This window comes from Sorex araneus, chromosome 2, assembly GCF_027595985.1.
Source record: "Sorex araneus isolate mSorAra2 chromosome 2, mSorAra2.pri, whole genome shotgun sequence".
NCBI lineage: Eukaryota > Metazoa > Chordata > Mammalia > Eulipotyphla > Soricidae > Sorex > Sorex araneus.
In genome coordinates this window covers 243,952,342-243,975,151 of record NC_073303.1, presented here as the reverse complement: position 1 = coordinate 243,975,151, position 22,810 = coordinate 243,952,342, and the positions used below count along the sequence as shown (strand labels likewise).

The following is a 22,810-nucleotide window of genomic DNA, read 5'->3' as shown; positions in this document are numbered from 1 at the left end:
TGGTAGCTTGCTAAACCCGAGAAGGTGGAATGCGGCTTGGGGCACTGTCCCCGAGGAAGGGGATAAACTGGAGCAAGTGCAACCAAGGTCAGGAGGCAACTGAAAGGCACACCTTTATCCCCTGCAAGGTCAGTCTGGGAGGTGGAGGCTCTGCAAATAACGCGTAGGGCTCCCGCACTGGGCATGCATATGGGGAAATGCCAGGTCATCCCTGGCATCAATGACACAAAACCCCGTGCATGGCTGGTGGCCCCCAGAACAACTAAAAAAGATGGGTAAGGGCTTTAAGGGTGGAAGGGGGAGCCATCAGAAACGGAAGTGCGGGGTGGGAGAGATAGTATAGTGGGGAGGGTGTTTGCTTTCCATGCTGCCCACCCGGTTTCGTCTCCAGCGTTCCATAGGGCCCCCCACGCACCGCCAGGGAGTCATTTCCGAGTGCAGAGCCAGGAGTAACCCCTGAGCATTGCCCGGTGTGGCCCCCAAACAAAAAGAACTGAGCAAAAGAAATGGAAGTGAGCGGCACGCTGGGGTTGGGATAGTACAGGGAGTATTACTCTCAGCAATCCCTCTTACATCCGCAGTACCCCCCGAACACGGGGAGCCAGGACTGAAAACCCGCAATGCGAGACCACAGAGATAGTCCAGCCGGGAGGTCTCATGCCTTGCACGAGGCCGATCAGGATTTGATCGCCAGCACCCCAAAGGGTCCCTAGAGCTCGCCAGGAGTGACCTGAGCACAGAGCCAGGAGTCTGTTCTGCACACCACCTGGTATGCTTCCCAAAACAAAAGCAACGGAAGTAGAGGTGCAGGGGGTACAGCCTTGGCCCCAAGCTGGGGAGGAAGAGTGTCAATTTGGTGACCGGCACGGGAACAGAGCAGGCCACCCCAAGCCCCGGAAACTGGCCTCCCTGACAGAGCCGGCAGGGGAAGCTGGGTCTCTGGGGGGTGCATCCCGCTGGCGGCCGACTTGGCTGGAGGAGTGTGGGGTGCGGCTACAGGGGCAAGCCCCGCCGCGCGACTCCGGAGAAAATCGGAGCAGGGAATGGGGTGCAGGGAGCTCGGCTCACGTGGCCCGGGCGCGCACTGGGGCTGGGCTCGGAGGGGGTGAGGGGCCGCGCCTCCAGCCTGGGCATCTGCACCCCGGAGCGCCGGCCACGCCCGCACGTGCCGCCGCGCCCCGCCCCGCCCCGCGCCTGCCCACGTGACCGCACCCCACCCCGCGCGCGCGTGCGCCCTGGCCCGACGCCCCATTGTTGGGCGCGCGCGCGTCACGGGGGCGGGGCCGGGGCGGGCCGGGGCGGGCCGGACGGAGCGCGGCGGGCGGGAGCGAGGCCAGGAGCGTCCGCGCCGCCGAGCCCCGCCGCCGCCGCCGCCGCCGCCGCCGCCCAGGAGCCAGGCAGAGTCGCCGGCCCGCGCCGGCCCCGCGGCCCCGAGCACCGCGCGCCCCGGCCGCCCGCCCGCCCGCCGCGCCCGCCGCCCGTCCCCGCCGCTGGATGCAGGCGGCCGGCGGCCGAGCTCGCAGACGCGGAGGGCGGCGGCGCGGGCGGCGGCGGCGGCGGCGCGGGCCCGAGCGCTAGTGCCCGCCATGCCCGGCTCCCTGGGCCGGCCCGACGGCGGGGACCTGAGCTCGGGCCCCCCGCGATCGCCGCCGCCGCCCGCGCCTCCGTGCGCGCCCGACAGCGCCCCGGAGGCCGCGCCCGACGACGACGCGGCCGCCGCGCTGCGCCTGGCGCTCGACCAGCTCTCAGCGCTGGGGCTGGGGGGCGCGGGGGACCCCGACGACGACGACGCCGAGGCGGCGGCGGCAGCGGCGGCGGCGGCGGGCGGCGGCGTGTCGGGGGCGGAGGTCGGCACGGCGGCCGCGCCCCCCGACGGGCCCGAGGCGGGGGCGCCCCTGAGCGCCGTGGCCGTGGCGGTGACCCCCGGGCCGCTGCCGCTGCTGGAGCCTGACCTGAGCCCCCCGCCGCCGCCGCCGCCGCCGCCCGCGCCCCGGCCGTCGCCCCCCGACGTGTTCGCGGGCTTCGCGCCCCACCCCGGCGCCCTGGGGGCCCCCGCGCTGCTGGCCGAGCCCATGAGCGTGATCGGCAGCCGCAAGAAGAGCGTGAACATGACCGAGTGCGTGCCGGTGCCCAGCTCCGAGCACGTCGCCGAGATCGTGGGGCGCCAGGGTGAGTGGCCGCCGTCGGGGCGCCGCCCCATGGGGGCGGAGGGGAGCGGGGGTGCTTGCAGGGTGGGGTGGGGGGTCCCGCAGCGCCGCAGCTGCGCGCCCGACCCCGGAGCCGCCGCCCCGCCTGGGCTCCGGCCCCGGCGGCCGCCCGTGCGCCTTTGTCTCGCCTCTGGTCAGCGGGAGAAAGTTGGGCACACCCCGCGACCCTCCCCGCGGCGCTCTGGGGGCCGCCGCCTTTGTCTGGGTCTCCGGATCTCCGGACCTGAACCCCGGCCGCCCCCTCCCCGGCCAGCGGGGCTGCCGGGACCACCCCGAGGGGCTCTGGACACCCCTAGCCGGCATGGGGCGGGGCACGCTGGGATTTGGGGCGCCGGTGCAGATAGATGGAAGGGGGGGTGTTCGGGTAGATGTAGAAGTTCGGGTACCAAGAGGGTCCCCCTTTACTTGCCAGCATGAGGACCCTGCTGGGGGGTGTGGCGGGCACTGGAGGAGAGAGGTTACCCATCTACCCCACCCTTCGCCCCAAGTCGGGGATGTGGGGGGCATGTGTCAGGCCCCGTTATTGAAATTGCTTCTGGGGGTTGGCATCCCCCCCAGCCGTCAGTGGGCCACGGGGCCGGACTGGGGGGGTCCCGGCAGAGGCGTTGTCGGGGTCCCTCTGGTAGCCCCCATTGTTCTCTTTGTTAGCAGAGCCAGGGAGAGTGACATCAGGCTGGCGGCCGTTCATTGGCCCCGCAGCGGCAGGGGGCGGGCGCTGGGCCGGGCCCAGCCCAGGACACGCCCATCCCCGCCCTCCGTCCCTAGTCAGCCAGGTCTAGAGCTTGGGGTGGGGGGGCTAGGGATGGGAGGGGGGCGCGTCTGGCTTCTGGAGCCTCAGTTAACGGGGAGGGGCAAAGCTGGAGCACTGTTCACTGTCACTGTTCCCCCCCCTAGAATGACCCGGACCCCGCCCTCCTCTGGCCCATGTTGGATGGAGAGGGGACCCCGCCCCCCACCCCGTTGCGTTTGCCCCCAGGCTGTTTCCTCCCGTTCCTGGGTCGTGGGGGACATCAGACCCAAGTCACACTCTGCGCCGAGCTTGAGGAAGGGAGGATGGGGCTTGGGGAAACTGAGGCAGGGCGGTGTCCACTCTACCAACTGGGGCCTTTTATGGTGGGCTGAGGGCTCCCTGTCCCGCAGCTTTGGGTGGTCCTGCGATCCCAAGTCAGCGGGAGTCCCAGGTGATGTGGGGGGTACCCCAACCTTGGGCTGCTGCTCATTCTCTAAGCAGGTGGGGATCACCCCAGGGGCACAGGAACCCCCAGAGCCCCCTGGCACCTCCCCAGTTCTCAGATTGGTATAGTTCCCTCCAGCCTCCCACTCACGCCCCCCACCACCACCATTGTTTCTCTTTGCTGGTACAGGGGTCAATGCCTGAGCTTTACTGGGCTGTCTGCAGGGAGGGGGGTCCCCCTAGGCTTCCCCTAACACCCCCCCAAGCTGTTCCTCAGTCTCCAGCCTGAGGGGCTCCACTCCCCCCCCACATGCTTGCAGCCCCCAGAGTTCTCCCAGCCACAGCCCCGGGTGCACCCACACCTCCATCTACCCCCGCCCAGCTCACACCTTCTGAAGCTGCTCCCCGTCTCCAAAGGTGCAGTGGGGGACTGCCCCCCCCAAGCTGGGCCCTGAAGGTCATTGTCCCAGGGCCATGACCTTGTGTCTGAGGCCGTGACCTCTCGGTGTGTATGGGGGGTGGCGGGGGGCACTTGGTCCTGGGCAGCAGGGTGTGTGCCTGGCCCAGGGGGCAGGAGGGCGCCCTGGGTTGTGGTCCCCGGCACCTCACGCGAGGGGCACCATCAGGCGAGGCCCTGGTGACCTCTGGACCAGCGGGGTGGGAGGGTGCCTCCCATGAGTAAAAGTGAGGGTCCGGAGCAGTCAGACAGCAAGGAGGGCGCTGGCCTTGCACCCTGGTTGCCCCTAAGAGCCTCAGACTCCAGTAACCCAGGCATAGGACTCCCCCCCGCCCGGGCCCAGGCACTGACCAGCCTGGGTAGGGTCTCCTGAGTACCACCAGGAGTGATCAGAGCACAGAGCCAGGAGTCACCCCAGAGCGTCTCAGGGGTGGCCTAAAAAAAAAAAAACAAGTTCCAGGAGGCTGCAGGGGCAGTTACTGCCAATGGTCTGGGACTGCCCCTGGGATGGGGGGCCTTGGGGTGCTGAAGGGGCTGTTGGGGTACCTGGTTTTCCTGTATCCACAAGGGCATCCCGACCTGGGGGTCCTAGTGGTGATTCTGTAGCCTTGCACCCACCCGTCCCTGCAGTAGGCTGGGGGCTTCCACCCCACCCCCCCGGGGTCACTGGAAGGGCAGAGCAACTTTATTTTTTTAATTTTTTTTGCTTTTTGGGTCACACCCAGCGATGGACAGGGGTTGCTCCTGGCTCATGCACTCAGGAATCACTCCTGGCGGTGCTCAGGGGACCCTATGGGATGCCAGGGATCGAACCTGGGTCGGCCGCGTGCGAGGCAAACACCCTCCCCGCTGTGCTGTCACTCCGGCCCGCATGATCAGAGCTTGGGGACTGCTCCACCTCCTGCATTCCCTGCCCCCAGCCAGGGTCCAGCTGGGAGCCCCCTGTCCCCTCGGTGGCCTCAAGCAGCTGTCACCACCCAGGTGGGATCTGGGCCGTAGGGGACACTGGTTGCCCCCAGGAGCCTCAGGCGCCAGTGACCCAGGCCTAGGGCTCCCCGCTGTGCCCAGTCACTGCACAGGCCGTGTCCCACACCCGGGTGTGTTCCAGGGTCACGCCTGATGGGCTCAGGGGACCGTATGGGGTGCAGGGGATAGAACCAGATGCCCCCTCCCCACTGTCCTGTCAGCTCTGACCCCCACCGCCCCCCAGGCCTCCCCATGTGCCCCGCTGTGCCAGCCACTCTGCTCCCTGCTGTTAGCGGGTCTCTGCCTCCCAGAAGGCAGACCACCCCCAGCTGTCGCCTAGGGGGCAAGATGAGCCACCGTGTGGTGTCCCACCCCAGGCCCCCGTAGGGTTGGGGGTCATAGCCTGGCCCCTTTCTTTTTTTTGGGGGGTGTCACACCCCGCGATGCTCAGGGGTTACTCCTGGCTCTGCGCTCAGGAATGACTCTTGGCGGTGCTCAGGGGACCTTATGGGATGCTGGGAATCGAACCCGGGTCAGCCATGTGCAAGGCAAACGCCCTCCCTGCTGTGCTCTGGCTCCAGCCCCCCTGGCCCCTTTCACCAGCTCCCCTGTGCCTGGCTTGGCGGCCTCACCCTGAGCTGTGACCCAGTGGGGTGTCCCCGTGTGAAACCTTCACCCTGCGGGTGGGTGGGACCCCGGATGTCACAGGAGAGTGACCTCAGGTTCATGAGTGGGCTGCCAGCAGTTGGCCCTTTCTCCAGAGATGTGAACTTTTCCCCCTCTCCCCTCCCTCCCCCAGTGTACCCCAGTCTCAGGACTCCAGAAGTGAGAAAGCTCTTTGGGTCCTGGCTGGTGCAGTCAGGGTGAACTTCCGGGAGGGAGGGAGCCCTCGGCTGCAACTTCCAGAGGAAGGGAGAGGGAAGTAGAGGAAGGGGGAGGACCCCAGCTCTGGCGGAGTAGGGTGCTGGAGGGTTCTGGAACATCAGGAGAAAGCAGCCCCTGGGTCAGAGCCTTAGGACAGGGTTGGGGTGTTGGGGGTTAGGGGTGTGTTTTGTCTTGATGCAAGTGGCCAACCCCAGTTAGATCTCTGGTACCACCTCTGAGCATTGCTGGATGTGGCCTTCCCCCCGCAAAAAAAAAAAACAAAACAAAACAACCAGCAGCCCCTTCTGGGGCTCAGCACTCCCCTCTTCACCCGAACCTGTACGTAAAGTAGCATGGCTTTTGCAGGGAAGCTTCCGGAGAATCCCACACTAGACTCCCAAGAGCCTCCCAAATGCCTCCGGGGCGTGGTCAGACAGAGGCCCCGCCCACATGGCCCCGCCCCACATAGGTGCAGCCCAGGGGCCTAAATCCCAGTGGGGTGACCGCAAGTCCTGGACCCCAGCACAAGCGAGAACCTCCCCCCATCCATGCCAGTGACATGCTAGGACCCTGTTTTAAAATAGATTCCCTTGGTGGTTTGCGGATGGGGGGGAGGCGCCCTAATTTTCCAAGGTGGTCACAATTCACCCCAACAGGTGAATCGTGTTGAAAAAAAAATGGAAGCAGGGCCAGAGCCCTAGAACAGCCGGGTGGGCGCTTGCCTTGCGCTCGGTAGACCCGGGTTCAATCCCCGACACCCCAGAGGGTCCCCAGAGCGCACCAGGAGTGATCCCTGAGCACTGCCGGGTGTCACCCCCCCCAAAAGCGCAAACCCACTTTCACAGCCTCTCCCAGCCCAGGACCCCAGAGGAGAGGCCCGTGGCCAGGGCAGGGGGGTGCCCGAGATGAGAAGGGGAGGGTCTCACCCTGCGCCCTCTCCCGCCCCACCCCAGGGTGCAAGATAAAGGCACTGCGGGCCAAGACCAACACTTACATCAAGACGCCGGTGCGCGGGGAGGAGCCGGTGTTCATTGTGACAGGCCGGAAGGAGGACGTGGAGATGGCCAAGCGCGAGATCCTGTCTGCGGCCGAGCACTTCTCCGTGATCCGCGCCACGCGCAGCAAGGCGGGCGGGCTGGCCGGCGCGGCGCAGGGGCCCCCGAACCTGCCCGGCCAGACCACCATCCAGGTGCGCGTGCCCTACCGTGTGGTGGGGCTGGTGGTGGGGCCCAAGGGCGCCACCATCAAGCGCATCCAGCAGCGGACGCACACGTACATCGTGACGCCGGGACGCGACAAGGAGCCCGTGTTCGCCGTCACCGGGATGCCCGAGAATGTGGACCGCGCGCGCGAGGAGATCGAGGCGCACATCACGCTGCGCACCGGTGCCTTCCCGGACGCGGGCCCCGACAGCGACTTCCATGCCAACGGCACCGACGTCTGCCTGGACATACTGGGCGCCGCGGCCGCCGGCCTCTGGGCCAAGGCCCCCAATCCCGGGCGGCGACCCCCCGCGCCCACCAGCGGCCTCCGAGGGGACGGGGCCCTAGGTGCCCCCGGGGGGCCCGAGGCCTTCTATGCTGGCGGCCGCGCCGGGGTCCCAGTGCCCGACGCTGGTCCTCCCAGCCCCTACAGCGGCTCGGGAAATGGGGGCTTCACCTTCGGCGGGGACGGCCCGGGGGCCCCCACGGGGCCGCCCCCCCCTGAGGACTGTGACTTCGGCTTTGACTTCCTGGCGCTGGACCTCACGGTGCCCGCCGCCACCACCATCTGGGCCCCCTTTGAGCGCACGGCGCCCCTGCCCGCCTTCAGCGGCTGCTCAACGGTCAACGGGGCACCCCCGACGGCGCCAGCCGTCCCGGGCGCGCGGCGGAGCAGCGGGGGCGCCACCCCGCGCCACTCGCCCACGCTGCCTGAGCCCGGCCCGCTGGCCCTGGAGCTGCCCCTGACGCGGCGTGGCGCCCCAGATCCGGTGGGCGCCCTGCCTTGGCGGCCCGCCCAGTCCTCGCTGACCACCTTCCCCGGTGGCGGCGGCGGTGGCACCGGTTTCTCCACACCGTCCACTACGTTGCCCAGCAACTCCGGGGCCAGCTCGTGCGCGGCACCCCTGGACTCCATCGCCGCGGAGAGTAGCCGCAAGGCCCCCGGGGTGGCAGCGGGGCCCGGGGCGGCGGCTTCCTCCACAACGGCCTCCAGCCCCGCGGCCCCGCTGCCGCCCCCCACCGCGGCCGCCGCCGCCGCCGCCGCCCTGGCCCGGGAGTGCGTGGTGTGCGCCGAGGGCGAGGTGATGGCCGCGCTGGTGCCCTGCGGCCACAACCTCTTCTGCATGGACTGTGCGGTCCGCATCTGCGGCAAGAGCGAGCCGCAGTGTCCGGCCTGCCGCACGCCGGCCACCCAGGCCATCCATATCTTTTCCTAGCGAGGTCACGTGGCCGTGGCCCCCCAAGGGGGGGGAAGAGGACTCGGTGGGGGTGGGGGGAGGAGGGGATGCGCGCGCACGCGTGCGCTCCCGGCCTTGGCCACTTTGAAGGGGCGGGGTGGAGCGGGGAGGGTGGGGCGGGCAGAGGGGCAGGTGGGAATTGGGGGGGGGGGCTGCGGCTTGGCCCGAGTCCACAGACTGAAGAACTTTAACTCCAGTGCCAAGCGTGGAGACGACCCAGCGGCACCGCAGCTATTAAACGGCAGTATTGAGTCTATAGGTTCCAATAAACCACAAAGCAAAGACCCATTTTGCACTTTTTTTTTTTTTAATTTAAGACGTCAAGGTCGGGGGGCTCCAGCGCGCCCCGGCCGTGACCTTGGTGCCTCCACCTGGTTCCTTCGCCCTTTTCACACCCCCCCCCCTCCCGCAGTCCTGGGGACCTGCCTGGGGTGGTCTTTGTAAGGAGAGACACCCTCTTAGCCGGGCGTCACCACCTTGTCTTTTTTTTTTTTTCTTTCCTTTTTTTGTACAAACGGAGCCACAGTGCTACTCCGATCTCAGTGCCCGCACCTACCAGCTCTGGGGCCGTTTTTACTCCCTTTGCGATGAACCCCAAAACCTTTTGTATATCCAGGTGCCGGTTAGAGGGGGGGAAGCAGGGTGGGGGCCCCAGGGGGCGGCAGTCCCCTGGAAATGTCTTTGTGTTTCTGCAACCCCTTCAGACGTGGGTTTTTGGTGTGTTTTGTTTTTTCCTTTCCGTTATCGGTTTTGTTTTGTTTTTTAATTTTTTACAATTTTTTTTTAGAAAAAAAAAAGTTTACTTTTTACCTCTTGTGTATATGTAGGGAATTTATAGGGAAATATGTACTTTATGGAATAAAATTTTAAGAACTAAAATATATTTTATTTTAAATAAAGTAACGGACCTTTAATCTTACACAGCTAAAGTACTGATTATATATTTGCTGAACTGAATTAAGGGTTAAGAAAATTGTATCAAGAGTTTTATTTTTTTGACTTCAAAGCCCTTCTTAATAAAGTCTTTTTACTATGTGTGAGCCCTTGGCGTGGTCTGGGGTGGGTGGGGGCGCTCATCCAGGTCTGGACCCCCGCTTTCCAGTTGCAGACGTTGGGGTTCCGGGTACCCAGGTTCCTGGGTCTGTTGCAGAGTTGGATATTGCCCTGTTTCAGGTAGCCCATGGGGTGGGGCCCGAGCCATAGCACAGTGGGGAGGGTGTTCGCCTTGCACGTGGAGGACCCCGGTTCGATCCCCCGCCTCCCACAGGGTCCCCAAGCCCCACCAAAGTGATCCCTGAGCACTGCCAGGTGTGGTGACACAAGACAGACCGTGGGGTGTGGAGGGGAAGGTGGTCTGGTGAGGTTCCCCCTTCCCCCCCAGCTCCCTGGGGATGGTGGTTCCAAAAACCTCAGTTGGTATTGGGGCGGGGGGGGAGGGGGAGGGGGAGGTGGGGCAGTGTCTCAGGAACCAGGGACCAGAGTGATAGGACAGCAGGAAGGGCCCTGGCCTTGCACACACCGACCCAGGTTCAATCCCAGCACCTCATGAGGTCCCTTGAGCCGGCCAGGAGTGATTCCTGAGCACAGAAACACTGGAGTGTGGCCCAAAACAAAACATTCAACTCCATACCCAGCCCAGGCTGTAGCTGGATGGAGGAGCTGGAATGAATGGATGGATGAATGAATAAATGAATAAATGATCTTCACTTTTGAGGGGTTGGAGGGCAGAGGGGATGCTCAAAGGCTTGTGCGTGCATGTGCAGGTGGCCTGCTCAAAGCCCCCAGCTGTGGGGCTGGAGCGATAGCACAGTGGGTAGGGCGTTTGCCTTGCACGCGGCAGACCCGGGTTCTAATCCCAGCGTCCCATATGGTCCCCTGAGCACCGCCAGGGGTAATTCCTGAGTGAAGAGCCAGGAGTAACCCCTGTGCATCGCTGGGTATGACCCAAAAAACAAAACAAAAACAAAAAAAACAACAAAGAAATCCCCCAGCTGTGTCCATGATGACATCACTTGGTCTTCGTGGGGGGTGCCCCCCCCCCGGGGGGGCTACCCGTTCATGTCCACACCTCTGGCACTACCAGGAGGCCAGGCAAACTTAGCTGAGAGAAACTGCTTTCTGGCAGCAGGAGCTGGAGCGATAGGACAGCAGGGGCGTGGAGGGGAGGGGGTGGTACTTACCTTGCACACAGCTGGCCTGGATTTGATTCTGGCACCCTGCAGGGTCCCCGGAGGGATCCCTGAGCGTAGAACCAGCAGTAAACCCTGAGCACTGGCCCCTAAACAAAAACAGGACGAGCAATAGTACAGAGGGGAAGATGCTTGCCTTGCACGCAGCAGACTCGGGGGCAATCTTTGGTGCGTTTTAGGGTCCCCTGAATGCCACCAGTGATTTCTGAGTGCAGAACCAGAGGTAAGCCCTGAGAACAGCTGGGTGTGGCCTCAACCCCCCCCCCCCCAAAAGGCAGTGAATGTGGATAAACTAGAATCTAGTTGCTCAGTGCCCTCATCCTGCCACAAGAAACTCAGAAATGGAGCCTGGAGGGGCTGGAGCGATAGGACAGTGGGGAGAGCTTTTGCCTTGCCCACGGCTCACCCAGATTTGATTCCTGGCACCCCATAGAGTCCCCTGAACACAGAGACGGGAATAAATCCCCCAAACCAACAAAGAAACGCGGACCAGAAAGTTCAGTTGTCTGGAGCTGGAGTTGATAGCACAGCGGGTAGGGTGTTTGCCTTGCATGCAGCCGACCTGGGTTCGATTCCCAGCATCCCATAGGGTCCCCTGAGCACCGCCAGGAGTAATTCCTGAGTGCAGAGCCAGGAGTAACCCCTGTCCATCGCTGAGTGTGACCCAAAAAGCAAAAGCAAACAAAAAGAAAGTTCAATCGTCTAAGTGTGTGTTTTGCATGCAGAGGGTTGGATTCCATCTCTGGCACTGCTTGTCCCCCAAGTTCTGATGGGCGTGGCCCCAGAACAAGGAATTCCGGGTGGGGGAGGCAGCACCCCAACACTTCAGGGACAGAGCATGGCTGGAAATGACCGGAAGGGCACCCCGGGTTTCCTGAGCACTGCTTTCGAACCCCTTCTAAACAAGGTCCCGACACCCAGTGGCTTCCTAACCTCGGGGACCCCGGTGCCTGCATTGAACCCCACGGCCCAGCGGGGGAGTATCGCCTGAGAGGCCCCCGGGGCCCCCTGAGCACTGCACAGAAGCCCCCCCAAAACAAGCTCACTTCCTCCAAACAGCTGCCTCCTGGCCCTGTGCTCAGGGATGACCCCGGATTTGTCACCTATGAGATGCCCGAAATTAAACTCCGGTTGGCTGCGTGCAAGTGAGGTGCCCTCCCTGCTGTATATCACAGTCACTGTCACTGTCACTATCACTGTCATCCCGTCCCATTGCTCATTGATTTTCTCAAGCGGGCACCAGTAATGTCTCCGTTGTGAGTCTTGTTGTTACTGTTTTTGGCATATCGAATACGATACGGGGAGCTTGCTAGGCTCTGCCGTGCAGGCGGATACTCTTGGTAGCTTGCCAGGCTCTCCAAGAGGGGTGGAGGAATCGAACCCGGGTCGGCCGCGTGCAAGGCAAACGCTCTACCCGCTGTGCTATCGCTCCAGCCCATCACTATCACACATTGTCACTGTCACTGTCATTCCGTTGCTCATCGATTTGTTCGAGCGGACACCAGTAATGTCTCTCATTGTGAGACTTATTGTTACTGTTTTTGGCATATCCAATACACCACGGGGAGCTTGCCAGGCTCTGCCATGTGGGCGCGATACTCTTGGTTGATTGCCGGGCTCTCCGATAGAGGTGAAGGAATCGAACAAGGGTCGACTGCGTGTAAGGCGAACGCCCTACCACTGTGCTATCGCTCCAGCCCACTATCACACACACAATTTTTTTTTTGGTTTGTTTTGTTTTGGGGCCACACCTGGTGATGCTCAGAGCTTACTCCTGGCTCTGTGCTCAGGGATTAGCCCTGGTGGGGCTCAGGGCACCCTATGGATTGAACCTGGGTCGATTATGTGCAAGGTAAGTGCTCTGCCCGCTGTACTCTCGCCAGACTGGTCACACCCAGCGATGCTCAGGGATTACTCCTGGCTTTGCACTCAGGAATTACTCCTGGCGGTGCTTGGGGGACCATACGGGATGCCGGGGATTGAACCCGGGTCAGCCGCGTGCAAGGCAAACGCCCTACCCACTGTGCTATCGCTCCGGCCCCGAAAACAGTATATTTTTTCTACCCCTGCTCCTGTCCCCGGGGCTCCGTGTGGGCCGCTGGTCCTGGCCTCCTCATGGATCCCTGTGCTCCTCCAGGGGGCGCCATTTCTGCTCCGGAGGACTGTCCTGCTTGGCTCTGGCTGTGCAGCCTCAGTGCAGGGTGGACCCTGGGGCACCCGCCAACACAGGATTTGGTGGCGCATCCGTCGTCAAGGGCACTCAGTGGATTCTCCGAGGCGCGGGCTTGCTCCAAGCCTGCAGCGTGTTCAGAGTGACCCTCCGTGGCGGCTGGCCTTTCGCCTGCTGCCCGCTGTGCCGCGGGCCCAGTGAGGGAGCTCTCGGCACCCGGGCCGGTAGCGGGAACATCCTTGGTCACTGCCGGGGCTGGAGACGCTTTCTTTTTTTTTTTTTTTGCTTTTTGGGTCACACCTGGCGATGCACAGGGGTTACTCCTGGCTCTGCACTCAGGAATTACCCCTGGCCGTGCTCAGGGGACCATATGGGATGCTGGGATTTGAACCCGGGTCGGCCGCGTGCAAGGCAAACGCCCTACCTGCTGTGCTATCTCTCCAGCCCTTGGAGACGCTTTCGTCTGAAGGGTGGTCGTTCCGGGGCTGCCGGGGTCTTGGCTTCTTCTGCGGCCGGGGGGTCCCCTCTCCCGGCCTGGGTCCTGGGGAAGAATCCTGGGGCATCTGCCTCCTGGCTTTCTCGGCTGTCTCGGGAGTCCCCGCGCTCAGGACCGGCTTCTCTTTCAGAGGGACCCTCCGCTCGCCCTTCTCGAAGGTGACGAAGGAACAGTTGCCGTCCGCGGAGACGAGACGGCCGGGAAGGGCCCATCGCTGGACCAGGACATGTCGCTTGGCGTGGGGTAGCGAATGCTAGACACGTTCGAAGGGAAGGGCTGATGGGTGTCACAGAGGGGTGCGGAGTCTTCTGTCGCCACGGCAAACACCAGGCGAAGGGGCAAGGCAACCGGCTCCGGTCCCCACCCCCCGACGGCCAGCGTGGCTTTCCCAGGGCACGGGAGATGGGCACCAGGCGTTCGAAGATTCTTTTTTTCTTTTTCTTTGCTTTTTGGGTCACACCTGGAGTGTAACGCACAGGGGTCACTCCTGGCTCTGCACTCAGGAATTACCCCTGGCGGTGCTCGGGGGAACCCTATGGGATGCTGGGAATCGAACCCGTGTCAGCTGTGTCCAAGGCAAAACGCCCTCCCCGCTGTGCTATCACTCCAGCCCCGGGTCTTCGGCGATTCTTCCTGGAGAACACGAACGTCGTGTTGGTGACAGTCTCCCCGGATTCCACACAACCAGCTGGTTCTGGAGCATCACCCCGTCGGGCCCGAAGCTGAGGGGGCGGTCATCGGGGAACACGAGGTAGGTGCACCCTCGCCGCCCGTTCCAGCAGCTTAGAAACGCAGAAAGCCACACGCTTCTTCTGGGTGCCGTACGCCCTCGGGATCCCGCCACAGCTCAGGGTGGCGAGGTGCTGCCCCAGGGGGTGCCGGGCCACTCCCTGCACGTAGCTTTTTTTTTTCTTTCTTTTTTTTTTTTAAAAAGTCTTTAACTTCTCTGTTTTTTTATTCCATGTTTTTATTATTTGGTGAGGGGGGGTGTTGGTCCATACTCAGAGGTTACTTCTAGCTCAGTGTTTATTTATTTATTTATTTATTTATTTATTTGGCTTTTTAGGTCACACCCAGCGATGCACAAGGGTTATGCACTCAGTTCATGCACTCAGGAATTACCCCTGGCGGTGCTCGGGGGACCCTATGGGATGCTGGGAATCACACCTGGGTCGGCTGCGTGCAAGGCAAACGCCCTACCCGCTGTGCTATCACAACAGCCCCATCTGCATGTAGCTTTTATAGTTGTTGAGGACGGAGACCTTCTGTCCTCTGCTGATGGCCCAGACGATGGCCGTGTTGTCCACAGAGACCGAGGCCACTCAGCTGCTGTCTGCGGCCCAGCATATGTCACAGACGTCCTCGAAGTGGCTGCTCAGGGTTGTTATTTTTTTTTTTTTTTTGCTTTCTGGGTCACACCTGGCGATGCTCAGGGGTTACTCCTGGCTCTGCACTCAGGAATTTTCCTGGCGGTGCTCGGAGGACCATGTGTGATACTGGGAATTGAACCCGGGTCAGCCGCATGCAAGGCAAACATCCTACCCGCTGTGCTATTGCTCCAGCCCTTTGGGGGACTTTTTTCTTTTTCTTTCTTTCCTTTTCTTTCTCTTTCTTCCTTCCTTTCTTTCTTTCTCTCTTTTCTTTCTTTCTTTCTTTCTTTCTTTCTTTCTTTCTTTCTTTCTTTCTTTCTTTCTTTCTTTCTTTCTTTCTTTCTTTCTTTCTTTCTTTCAACTCTGGGTCACATCCACCAATGCTTAGGGTTACTCTTGCCTCTGAACTTTGAAGTTACTCCTGGTGGTGCTGAGGGGGAACATGGGAAGCGCCCTTTTTTCTCCCTCCCTCATTCCCTTCTTCCCTTCCCTCCCTCCCTCCCTTTCTCCTTCCCTTTCTTCCCTCCCTTCCTCCCTCCCTTCTTTTTCCCTCCCTCCCTCCCTTCTTCCTTCCTTCCTTCCTCCCTCTCTCCCTCCCTCTCCTTCCTTCCTTCCTCCTTCCCTCCTTCCTTCCTCCCTCCCTCCCTCCTTTTTCCCTCCCTCCCTCCCTTCTTCCTTCCTTCCTTCCTTCCTTTCCTTCCTTCCTTCCTTCCTTCCTCCTTCCTTTCTCCTTCCTTCCTCCCTCCCTCCCTCCTTCCTTCCTTTCTCCCTCCCTCCTTCCTTCCTTCCTTCCTTCCTTCCTTCCTTCCTTCCTTCCTTCCTTCCTTCCTTCCTCCCTCTCCCTCCTTCCTTCCTTCCTCCCTCCCTCCCTCCTTCCCTCCTTCCTTCCTCCCTTCCTCCTTCCTTCCTTCCTCCCTCCCTCCCTCCTTCCTTCCTTCCTTCCTCCTTCCTTCCTCCTTCCTTCCTTCCTTCCTTCCTTCCTTCCTTCCTTCCTTCCTTCCTTCCTTCCTTCCTTCCTTCCTTCCTTCCTTCCTCCTCCCTTCCTCCTTCTCACTTTTCCTCTCTTTTTCTCTTTCTTGGGGTGTCAGTGGACCGTTAGATCCTAGGGATCAACCCCAACCGCCCCCCACCACCACCGTGCAAAGCTGCACTCCAGCCCTTTGAGCCATTTCCTAGCCCCAGAGGCGCAGCTGCGGGGCTGGGGGTAACCCTGGGCTGGGGGTAGCCCTTGCGGAGCTCAATGTCATTATCCTTTTGCAACTGTAGCAACTTGATGTTGCAGGACTGAGCAATACGGATAATACTTAGGGCACTGCATTTTACACCCTGGAGCCGCCTGTTGTAGCTTGTTGGCACCAGTTACTCTACCATCGGCCTAATCACTGGTCTCTGGCACCAACAGGAGTTACCAATGAGGAAAAAAGAGCTCTGACTCCGCGGGGGGGGCGGGGCCAGGGCGGGCCTGCTCGGTGGGTCCGAGCCAATCAGAGCCTAGTTTGTAGGGCTGCCTGCTCTGGGCTCCTGTTTGTGAATTTGAGGACGGGGTGACGTTTACTTTTTTAAAATGTATTTCCTCCCCCAGCCCTCACCAGTCATACCCAGTGTGCTCAGGGCCACCTCCTGGCTCTGCGGGGCTCAGAGATCACCGCTGGCGGCCTCGGAGGACCAAAAGGGACGCCGGGAAGGGACGCTCGGGCACAGCGTGCGAGGTAAACGCCCTCCCCGCTGTGCCATCGCTCTGGGCCCCCAGGTGGGATTTAGACCACCACGAGGAGCCTCCGCTGGAACCAAGAGATGTCAAAAGTGGATTTTGTTGTTGTTGTTGATTTGGGGTCGCACCCAGTAGTACTCTGGGCTTCCTCCTGCTCTGAGAGTAATTCAGGGACCGCTTTCCGCAGGGCTGGGGCTGGGACCTGTGACAACCGTGTGCAAGGCAAGCGCCTTCCCCGCTGTTCCCACTGTTCTATCACTCCGACCCCCCTCCCCCCCAACATACACACACCCAGGTAGATTCTTAAGCTTGAGGTCCTGGATCTAGCCATTCCTGAAGGCGGATCATTCTGAAACCTCACCCATAATCCTCCTCCCTTGCTCCAGAAGTCAGCAAGCGCTGTGGCCTTCCCACTTCTTCTCATGCAGGTACTTCCGGGTCCGGAGTCTCATGACTCACCTCCGGCAGCTTCAGCCCTGGTTTGTTTGTTCTGGGGGGGGCACACCTGGTGATGCTCAGGGGTTACTCCTGGCGGGGCTCGGAGAATCATATGGGATGCCGGGGATCGAACCCAGGTCGGCTGCGTGCATGGCCGTCCCACCCCCAAGCTCCAGTCCTTTAAGCCGTCTGTTCTCCTGAGCCTTTAACATTTTGGACATTCCAGGGAACGGGAAGGCTCTGGGGCGCTGGGAATCTATGCTGAGAGCCAGCAGGGGGCGCTGCACCACAGCAAAGTGACCCCATGACAATAACAGGGCCAAGGAAGGAGACATCCCATCCCCATATGCTGCAGAAGTCAGTCAAATTCTACCCCAAGCTGGTCAGAGAGTTGGGGAGCTCTGGAGAAGCCCCCCAGAACTGGCAGAGACCGGAAAAGGGTCTCCTAGGGCACCATGAAACCTGGAAGTCTGTGAGGGTGCCTGATCCCCGGGACTGAGGGACTGAGAGAGAATAAAGCTGTGTTTTGCTTTGGGCCACATCTGGCACTTCTCAGGGGTTACTCCTGGCTCTGTGCTCAGGGCTCACTCTTCGCAGGGCTTGGAAGATCATATGGGATTCTGGGGATCAAACTTGGGTTGGCGGGGTGCAAGGCAGTTGCCCTACCTGCTGTACTGTCACTCTGGCCCTATTTTATTTTATACAGTTTTTGCTTTTTGGGTCACACCCGGCGATGCACAGGGGTTACTCCTGGCTCTGCACTCAGGAATTAACTCCTGGCGGTGCTCAGGGGACCATATGGGATGCTGGGAATCGAAGCCGGGTTGACCGCGTGCAAGGCAAAGGCCCTACCTGCTGTGTTATCGCTCCAGCCCCTTTTTATTTGCTCTTTTGGGTCACACCCGGCAATGCACAGGGGTTACTACTGGCTTTGCACTCAGTAATTACCCCTGGCGTTGCTCAGTGGACCATATGGGATGCTGGGAATCAAACCCGGGTTGGCTACATGCAAGGCAAACACCCTACCCGCTGACTATCACTCTAGCCCCTTAAAATTTTTTTGATCTTTGAGTCACACCTGGCAATGCTCAGGGCTTGCTCCTGGCTCTGCACTCAGGAATCACTCCTGGTGGTGCTCGGGGGACCACGTGGGATGCTGGGGATCAAACCTGGGTCGGCTGTATGCAAGGCAAATGACCTAAGCGCTGTACTATGGCTTCTGCCTCTGGCCCCAATTTTTTTTTCTTTTTGGGTCACACCCGGCAATGCTCAGGGATTATTCCTGGCAGTGCTTGGGGGACCATATGGGATGCCGGGATTGAACTCCGGTTGTCTGCGTGCAAGACAAACGCCCTACACGCTGTACTATCATTCTATCCACTGGCCCCAATTCTTAATTTAAAAAAGTTAATGTGCTTTTAACAATTGTGGAGCCACTCCTGAGGGCTTATTCCTGGTGATATTCAGCAGGGATTCAAATCTCTTAGCCCCTCCACTATTTTGTGGGGGGGTTGGCGGGGGGAGAGGGCACACACTCGCAGTGCTCAGGGCTTGCTTCTGGCTCTGCGTCAGGGATCATTCTTTGAGGACTAGGGGTCCCTATGGGAATCGAACCCCTGTCAGCCACGTGCAAAGCAAGTGTCCTCCTGCGGTGCTATTGCTCTGGCCCCTTCAACTTTTTTCTTTCGTGGACCCAGCACCACGGTGAAGCCGCCACATTGCGCCGAACCGCCTGTCTTCTGGCGCCATCGTGTGGCCATGCCGGCACATGACACCCACCCAGGGTGCCGGGAGCGCGGCGCTGGGAACTGTTTCCTCCGCGTGCGGTAGCTCCGGGAGGGTCGCACGTTCCCGCATGGGCTCCCCCTTCCGTGACAGTGATCCTGCGTTCAGTAGCAGGAAGGACGCCGTCTTCCTGAGCTTGCCTGATGAACGGGTCCTTTTTTCCAGAGTTGTGAGGAGTACGGAGTGGATGGAGAGAGAGAGAGAGAGAGAGAGAGAGAGAGAGAGAAAGTGTAACATCAGAGGCAGACAGGAGGTGGGGGCCCACCCTGGGGGGCCCATCGAGCTCTGGTTTCAGAGTTCACTCGGGTCTCTGGGGATCTGACTGTGGACATCTGTCGGGCGCCAGGGGTGGGGGGCGGGGGCAGTCAGGAGCGCTGGGGTGCACGGTTTCCACCCAGAGCCACGAACCCCACCGGGAACTGGGCCGCCAGGACTGTGCTGGGAGTAGCTCCCCGCACTGCCAGGGCTTGTCCAGGTGCCCCTGAGCATTGTCAGGGTTGTCCCTGCTGGCAAAAACATAAGTAAAACCCATGTTCAAGTCGCTGGAACATGCGACTGGAACATCCTTCCCCTCTGGATTGTTCGTTTGCGGGCCACACCACAGGCTGGACCCTCTGATGGGAAAGGAGGAGAGGGCAGAGGAAAAAAATAGGTCTTTTCCTCCCTCCCTCTCTTCCTCCCTTCCCTCCTTTCCTTCCTTCCTTCCTTCCTTCCTTCCTTCCTTCCTTCCTTCCTTCCTTCCTTCCTTCCTTCCTTCCTTCCTCCCTTCCTCCACTGATGTTCCAGTGTTACTCCTGCTCTTCACTCAGGAATCACTCTGGGGATCTAACCCAGGTCAGCTGCGTGCAAGGCAAGAGCCCTCCTTACTCACTGTCCTATCTCTTCAGCATCTCTCTCTGTCTCTGTCTCTCTGTCTCTCCCTGTCTCTCTCTCTCTCTCTCGCTTTTGGACAACACTTAACCATGCTCAGCATCACTCCTGGCGGGGTTGGGGGAGACCATATGGAGTTCTGGGGTTCAAAGCTGGATGGTCATGGTGCAAGGTGAGCGCCTTTACCGGTGGACAAGGCTCTGCCCGAAGGCTGTGTTTGCACTCAGTGCTGCCCTCTTGTGGCTGCAGCGATTCCTGCATCTCTACTGTGTAGGATTTTGGTGCCGCCCGGGGCTTCCTGCAGCCTATGGTGTTGAAGCAGCGCGAGGCAACAGAACTAAGTGTGCGCCCTTCCCTGTCCCTGCAGCAACAGAGACAGAAGGCTGAGGGGGAGTTTTCTTTGTGTGTGATGTGTGAGGGGCCAGAATTGGAACAATGGGTTAAGAGAGGCAAAGCTCCACTGCTGAACGGGACCCCAGTCCTTCCCCTCTGGATTGTTCGTTTGCGGGCCACACCACAGTGCTCTGGACTTGCTCCTGGCTTTGTGCTCAGAGGCCAATCCGGGTGGGGCCCGGGGAAGCCTATAGGGTGCTGGTGTGAACCTACACAGCCATATGCAAGCCAAGTGCCTTACCTGCTGAACCAACCCTACCCGAGATTGTTTTTATTTTATTTATTTATTTTGGGGGCACATCCGGCGATGCTCAGGGGTTACTCCTGGCTCTGCACTCAGGAATTACTCCTGGTGGTGTTCAGGGGACCGTATGGGACGTTGAGGATTGTCGGCTGCGTGCAAGGCAAATGCCCTCCCTGCTGTGCTATCGCTCCAACCCCTTGTTTTAATTTATTTTAGTTCACACCTAACAATGCCTAGGGGGGTCACACCTGGTTTTGTGCTCAGGAAATACTCCTGGCGGTGCTCGAGGAACCATGTGGGATGCCGGGAATCTAATATGCTTATACTATGGCTCCAGCACCAGAGATAGCTTGAATGCAAAGCAATTTTTTGTCACTATGTTGCTATAATAAAATGCCTGTTATTCTAGAAAAAGAACAAAAAGAGGGGCTGGCCGATAGCATAGCAGGGAGGGCGTTTGCCTTGCACGTGGCCGACCTGGGTTCGATCCCCAGCGTCCCATATGGTCCCCCAAGTAAGCCAGGAGTAATTCCTGAGTGCAGAGCCAGGAGTAAAAAGAACAAAAAGAAAGTTACTTTTTGGTTTGTTTGGGGGCCACACTGGGCTGGACTCGGATTTACTCCTGGATCTGCACTCAGGGATCACTCCCGATGGGACCCAGGGGACCACATAGGTGTCAGGATTCAATCCTGGGCTGGCTGTGTGCGAGGCAAGTGCCCTGAATTGAAAGTCACTGGCAGTGGCGGTACTTGAACTCAGGGGGACTTGAACTCCGCCCTGCATCTCCTGATTGTCGCCACCCTAGTCCAGTCTGCACCTCCCTTTCTGATTCCAGGGTGCCCTTCAGTCTCCAATGTGCAGTGAAACAGGACATGCACCCCCCTTTCTGGGGGAATTCGGCTACACCCGGGGTTCTCAGAGCTGCCTCCTGGCTCTGCGCTTAGGGATCACTCCTGGAGACCTCAGGGCACCCAATGGAGTGCAGGGGATTGAACCCGGGATGGCTGTGTGCCAGGCCAGCACCCTCCTCGCTGGACTATCTGGCCCCGAGCACAGACCCTTTTAGCACTGGCTTTCCCCTCCAGCTCAGCACGATTCTCTAAAGCCATTAGTATTTATTTATTTTTTTTATTTATTCCCCCCCACCCCCTAAAGCCATTAGGATTTAAAGCCTCCCGTTGGGGCTGGAATGATAGTCCAGCGGGGAGGGCACCTGCCTTACGTACAGCCGACCTTGCATCCATCCCATAGGGTCCCCCTGAGCACTGACAGGAGTTAATTCCTGAGTGCAGAGCCAGGAGGAAATCCTAAGCATCGCTGGATGTGGCTCCCCCAGACCAAAATAAAATAAAATACAAAACAAATCTTGGTGACTTCTGAAGAGATGGTTCAAAGGGCTGGATCAGAGCCAGAGTGATGCAGCATGCAGGGCATCTGCCTTGCATACACCAACCCCCTTTATCCCCAGCACCCCATGTAGTCCCCAGAGCCCTCCATGTGTGATCCCTGAGCATAGAACCAGGAGTAAACCATGAGCACAGCCCGCTGTGGCTCCCGCAAATAAAAACCCAAAGGGTTAGAGAACCTGATTTGCAGCTGGGAACACCAGCACAGCTAGGATCAGTGCTCCGAGCACTGTCAGGATTGGCCCTGAGCACTGCTAGCTGTGACTCACAAAGGGAACAAGTTTAAAATAAAACTTTCCGGGTTGGAGTGATAGTAAATTGCCGGGTTGGAGTGATAGTAAATTGCCTTGTATACCGCTGTTTGACCTGGGTTCGATCCCTGGCATCTCCTATGGTTCCCCGACCACTGTCAGGAGTGATCCCTGAGTGCAGAGCCGGGAGTCAGCCTGAGCAGCATCGGATGTGGCCCAAAACAAAAATAAAATAAAAGTTTGGTTGTCTTGGTGACCTCTCTCCATCTTCATTCTTTCCTTTTAGCAGTGTCTGCAGTGAGGAGAGTTTCACCCCTCAGTTTCCTCATCTGGACAAGAGGGAGCGGAAAGTCACTTGCTGAAGGAGATTAGAGCAAAGGTGAGGTCCCTGTCAGGATGAAAGGCAGCAGGTGGTTGCCATGGCAGCAGAACCACACCCACGGGCTGTTCAGCCTTGCTTGTTTGTGACTGGAGGAGCCAGTGGGTCACATGATCCCATTGACCAATGAGGAAGCGATCCAGAGCCTGAGATTCAGGGAAACTTCAGGCGGGGAGGAGGAGGTAAAAAGGTAGACATGAATCAGTCTGGGGCTGCAGCGATAGTACAGTGGGGAGGGCGTTTGCCTTGCACGCGGCTGACCTGAATCCGGTTCCTGGCATCCCATATGGCCACTGAGCATAGCCAGGAGTAATTCCTGAGTGCAGAGCCAGGGGTTAACCCCTGAGCATCTCCGGAGATGGTCCAAAAGTGAAAAAAAAATTTTTTTTTTAAATGAATGAAGCCAAGTTTCCCCTCATTCTTTTTTTTTTTTTTTCCTGGAAGCACCAGAGATGGAACCTGTGCCTCTTACATGCAAGGCAAGCCTTTTTTCCCCGGCAAGCTACACCCCCATAAGGCCAGGTTCATCTTTTCCTTTCTGGAGCATTCTCTCCACACCCCCACCCTACCCCAACTCCCTCACACTTCACCTCGCTGGAGAAGATTCCAGAAAGTTTTGGGTGTGAGGGCGGTTGCGGGCGCTTTGCCATGGCTTGAAGTTCTCATCCCTCGAAATAAGAACTGGGCCTGGGAGGTTAGACAATTAATGTATTCTGTGGTTGGTTATTTTTAATAAACCACCCGAGTGGGCTGGGACGTGGGTGCAGCTCGGAGCAAGTTGCTGTTCAGACACCCACGAGCAGATGGAGAGAAATATACTAGGTAGGTCAGCCCGGCTTCCTGCACCCACAGTAACGCTGCCAGAGTTTCTCCCACAGAGGCAAAGGTTCCGGGCAGAGAAACCTGGGGCTGAGCCCTCGGCCTGGTCCAGTGTATTCATTAGCCATTTTTATTTTCTTTTTGGGTCACACCTGGCGATGCTCAGGGGTTACTCCTGGCT

The 22,810-nt window shown here is 59.8% G+C and overlaps 1 protein-coding gene across 1 annotated transcript; it reads left to right on the top strand.

The window, feature by feature from the left end:
- The first annotated feature begins 1,574 nt into the window (after window positions 1–1,574).
- MEX3D (mex-3 RNA binding family member D) lies at window positions 1,575–8,146 on the top strand. The gene is made up of 2 exons (XM_012934132.2): window positions 1,575–2,169; window positions 6,622–8,146. Exons 1-2 carry the CDS (start codon window positions 1,587–1,589, stop codon window positions 8,085–8,087), a joined length of 2,049 nt encoding a protein of 682 aa, XP_012789586.2. The 5' UTR covers window positions 1,575–1,586; the 3' UTR covers window positions 8,088–8,146.
- Window positions 8,147–22,810: the final 14,664 nt, after the last annotated feature.